Source organism: Montipora foliosa, chromosome 11, assembly GCF_036669935.1.
Source record: "Montipora foliosa isolate CH-2021 chromosome 11, ASM3666993v2, whole genome shotgun sequence".
NCBI classification, from domain to species: domain Eukaryota; kingdom Metazoa; phylum Cnidaria; class Anthozoa; order Scleractinia; family Acroporidae; genus Montipora; species Montipora foliosa.
Genome location: NC_090879.1, coordinates 6,686,617 through 6,691,616, shown reverse-complemented (window position 1 = coordinate 6,691,616; position 5,000 = coordinate 6,686,617). Strand labels below are relative to the sequence as shown.

At 34.9% G+C, this 5,000-nt stretch overlaps 1 protein-coding gene across 1 annotated transcript in view; it reads right to left on the bottom strand.

Moving 5' to 3' along the window:
• The window catches only part of LOC137976438 (NLR family CARD domain-containing protein 3-like), a 52,907-nt gene that overhangs the window by 13,855 nt on the left and 34,052 nt on the right, over positions 1 to 5,000 (bottom strand). The window contains exons 7-10 of the mRNA XM_068823779.1: positions 2,534 to 2,596; positions 2,188 to 2,250; positions 1,577 to 1,639; positions 1,160 to 1,192 (exon numbers count right to left, since the gene is read on the bottom strand). Coding sequence (XP_068679880.1) covers positions 1,160 to 1,192; positions 1,577 to 1,639; positions 2,188 to 2,250; positions 2,534 to 2,596 — 222 coding nt within the window. The remainder of the gene's footprint in view (positions 1 to 1,159; positions 1,193 to 1,576; positions 1,640 to 2,187; positions 2,251 to 2,533; positions 2,597 to 5,000) is intronic.

Sequence of the window (5,000 nt, the reverse complement as noted above, 5' to 3'; positions counted from 1 at the left end):
TAGGAATAAGGTATTGCATAGACAGTTCATTAATGAGATGCAAAAAGATGAGAGATCTAGAGTCACGGGATTCAGTTCAGATCAGATAAGTTATTTAACTCAAATCAAAACAATAAATAAGTACAGAATAAAACAGTTGAGATTTACAAACAACAAGAGTCATGAATAAAGGAAATTAAGTACAAATAACTCGATAATGAGTGAGTTGGGATCATCCAAGCAGCAGTGGCTAATCTGGATGACCCCAACAAATATTGGTGATTCCTGTCATTTTTTAGCCCAATGGATTCATGCTTCATTAACAATTTGTTATTTGTGATTCTTTTAACCAGTCTCGTAATTCATGATTCCCAAGCCTTGAACACGTTCATGATTCCTTCTAACTTAACCACTCATAACCACGGTGATTCGTGATTCAAGATTCCGCTTCTAGCCCTGATTACTATTGCCGTAAAGTAACACCTTGCAAAGTTAAAAAAAATTCTCAGTAGTGTATTTAGAGCTACCTTTATAATTGGGAAATTTAAGGTGGCTCTGAATCCGCCACAAATAATTTTTTTTAACCCAGAGAATTTTATCCTAGCCAGTTGATCACTTCCCAGCAATACAAAATGGGCATCATCTGGTTTGTTTTTCCTTTAAAAATTCCACGTGCATAAACCATGTATAAAATCTGCATCCTCTAATCTCATTGATCCTATTATGATTTTCTGAAGAAAACCAGAAACGAGTTTCATGAAGCCAAACATTTCAATCAATGTTCTTTCCATACATCTTATTCAATTATTCATCTTAATTTTGGTTTTTGAATTCTGAATGCTACTACTCAATCCACCCTATTATGTAAGTGATCACATACATGTATCTGCAACCACGTACAGTGTAGCATGTAGCCAAGAGGATTATACACAAGTGAGACTCCTAGTTATTCAGCTGTTAATACATGTATGAATCACAATGGACATATTATACACTTTATTCCAAAATGGCCACTATTTTAGTATTTTTGGCTTGATTGCAAATTGGCCCTTTTGGGCCTCATTCAACGTTAAATGAAGTTATTCTTCTGAATTTTACGATTGAAAGCAAGGCCAAAAGGGCCATTTTGGAATAAGGTGTATGATGGTTGTTTCATTAAAATAATTATTAATAAACACACCTTTCACTTCTATGACTTCTGACTTCACCATTTCTGGATTAAAATAAGAAACAAGATAATAATTACCGCATTGTGCTTTATTGGTTTGTTTCACCTAAAAGTCTCTCTCTAACACAATTAACACTACAATGGACAGTGAATGAGACCCTTTTCAGCAGTTGTGAAATTGGGTGACCTGAGTTGAGTGGTAAATGGGTTAACAACATGAACATCCACTCATGAATATCGCCTTTAACTCTTTCCTCCTCATTGACACTGATAGATTTTACTCTAACACCAGACAACTTTACTTATCAATGGAGGCCATTCAAGGGTTAGAGGGTTTAAAGTAGGTTTTGAATAATCATCAGTGTCAGCTTTTTTCTTCCTTTCTGGACAGTTTTTTTTTCTATTCTGTACAGTAATTGTGCCACACACCTTCCATATTTTCAAGCTTCTCTTTGGTGCTTCCTTCGTCAGACTTCCATTTCTCCAACATATCTTTGTAAAAAGATTAAAACTCATTACTTTTTCAGACAAACAGGCCAATATCACTGACTGTGTGTATCTTCATGTTCTTATGCAATTAATAATTAAAAAATACTAAATTTGGCTTTACGTGAGCCACGTTAACCTGTATAACATAAACTTCTGATGCAACTGCAAGTGGAAGCATTGTTTACTGCAGCACATTTATGTCCAGGATCACAGCATGATGAGGTAGTCCAGCTCTTTATGGAATAGAATACATTTAGTTTCTATGAAATCTACCACAATAAATGTGTATACCAAAATGTATTTACAATCATACGTCCAGGCTTTAGAGTTTGGGTGTTTAGGGTTACCATTTACTTCTTTATGTAAGTATTTATTTATTCATTTATTTATACTATATTCTCCATGTGATAAGAAAAACCAGTATTTAGTTGGATTTCTGGTACTGCTTTTCCACACACATCTCTCCTTTCCTTCTACATGTACTTTCACATTGTACCATAAATCACAATGTATGTATGGTATTTATTGTATTAAATAATCAGTTAACACACCTTCCACCTGTCCAACCTTGTCCTTGGTGCTGCCTTCATCTGATTTCCACTGCTTTAGCATTTCTGGGTTAAAAAAAAAAAGCAATGCAATGAGACAATAATTTATGTTTCCCATGATTTGATGCACCTTAACCAATTGACCCCTGCGACTGTTTTACCCTGTTTAAACGTCAGGCGCTTTTTCTTGTCAATGGGGGGCAATTCAGGAGCCTGAATGGGTTAACATTATGTGGGTAAAATAATGGAATACCTGCAAGTTTTCGTATATAGTGTACACTTTTTTGATTTGTTTTAACTAGGCATTGGCTGATATTCTGTAAAGCCACTTGTTTGACTACAGACACACCTTCCATGTTTTCAAGCTTCTCCTTGGTGCTGCCTTCGTCAGACTTCCATTTCTTTACCATATCTTTCATAAAAAAAGAAAAGTCACAAAAATTTCAGACAAATACGTTAATTACTGAAGGTGTCTAAGTTCATAATGTTCTGGGACAATTTATAAAATTAATTCTGAATGTGGCTGCATAACATAAACTTCTGATGAGACTGTTACTGGAAGCAATGTTTACTAGTACAACACATTTATGTAGATGCACTTTATGGAAGTTGGAATGACAAATAGATCAACAATCATGTGTAATTACTTGTACAACTTACAATAACTTAGGGTTTAGAGTTGGAGTGTTGAGCGTAATACCATTAATTTTGTCTACGCAATAATATACAGGTTTGGAAGGGACAATCTGTGATGTTTCTTCCCAGCTTTGCAGAACATACATAATCATAACTTGCCGAAGAGTTAGCAACTAACAAAGATAGTGTCTGCATTTCATTAATGTGCAATCCTCAACATCATTTAGTGATGAACACACCTGTACCTGCCTACAAAGGGTCACCTTTTTAGCTTCTTTATGTACATGTATTTATTATTATTATTATTATTATTATTATTATTAATACTACTACTACATGTATTGTCCATGTGACAATAAAAAAATTAATCAGCACTTAGTTGGATTTCTAGTACTGTTTTACCACACATCTCGGTTTTTCTTCTACTTTTACTGTAAATCACAATGCAAGCCTGCAAATAAGTGCTGGTCATCAGACATTTGTCCGGTAAATTTGAGGTTCTGACTGGCAAACAATCAGTCTGACCAGACAGGCTGACTGGGGTCTTATGTTACAATGCAAAATAAGAAAATATATTTTCACTCCACAAAGCCAAATGCAAAGGCGGCCTTTTAATATATGGCTGTAAAGCATAAAGTCTAGTAAGTTTCATTTTGATTTGTTTTCATTTGTACCTTGCATTTCACATCGTCTTACGATCAACGCTACGCCAAAAATGTGCATGTAAACACTCCGGGCCACATTCATGCAGTTCGGCTTTCAAAATTCACATGGGGTGTTTCGTGAAAACTCATTTACATTGCTTTAAATTAAATAACACTGCAATGTACTTTGGAATCAACAAGGGTACTGTTCCACAACTGCATATTGTTCGTGTTTCCATAAGTCGGATAAGATTTTATGACCAGTTCCACGACAAATTTTCAGGGATTCGAACTGCATTCCTCATCGCGCCTTCAATAACTAAATTAGAAACGTTAACCTTATGGCGTATACACAAACAAAGGCTGAAACACTTCAGGATTTGTACAAATGTATTTTGTTTGATTAGAATGACAAAAAAAGAAAGCAACAACATTAGAATAGAACAGGAAAACGAAAGCAACAATATTGTCAAACAGCATTGGGCAGTGCGCACGTTTTGCTTGTTTTCATTGTCACGAAACAAAAAAAAAATCGAAACCGTTCAATAAAAGAAGCCAACAACTTGAAATGTTGTAAAGACAAATATATAAACTACCTCTCCAAGTCTCGAGTCTGTGCGGTACATTGTTTCTGAGTTATGAATTTGCCTAAGCATTTTACACTTACACGTACCCCTTCCCAGCAATACAAAATGGGCGTCATTTGGTTTGTTTTGCCTTTAAAAATTCCATGTGCATAAAACCTCCATCCTCTAATCTCATCAATTCCATTACATTTTGTATGATTTTCTGAAGAAAACCAGAAACGATTTTTATGAAGCCAAACATTTAAATCAATGTTCTTTCCAATCTTATTCAATTATCCACCTTAATTTAGGTTTTTGAATTCTGAATGCTACTGCTCAATTCACCCTATTATTTAAGTGATCACATATCTGCAGCCACGTACAGTGTTTTATGAAAGTGCGAAAAAATTCAGCCCATCTTAAACCAGTTCCATTAATCGGCCAGACTTTGCCGTCAATGCACGCTGTGTTTACCTCCTTGGATTGGACTTGACACCTATTGAATTTGAACTACGCTTATCATACATGACCTTTACATATTAGGATTGAATTTGTTTATAAACCATTTTGTAAACCATAGGATTGCCTACTGTTGTAAATGTCTTAAGCCTTATTGCTCTGTTTTTTTAATTGATTTCGATTGCTTTCTATCACTGATTATGAACTGATGATTGACATTTTTATCAACACTTCGATCATAGTTCAAGTGTTAGATCACCTTTCATGTTTTCTATATTGCCTTTGTTCTTTGCATTTTGACACAAACGGTAAGCGAAAGGAAAGTTGTGGTCAGTACAAGTTAAGATTGTCAAATCTGGAGTAACTGCAGAGGATTTACCCTATAGGTACCACAACGTTGTTTCAATCGCATCTTACTACTTTGTTTCAGTTATCGTGTATTGCATAGCATGAATTCATGAATTTACATAACTTAATTTCGAGTGCAGAGATTCGTAAATGCGAGACCTTT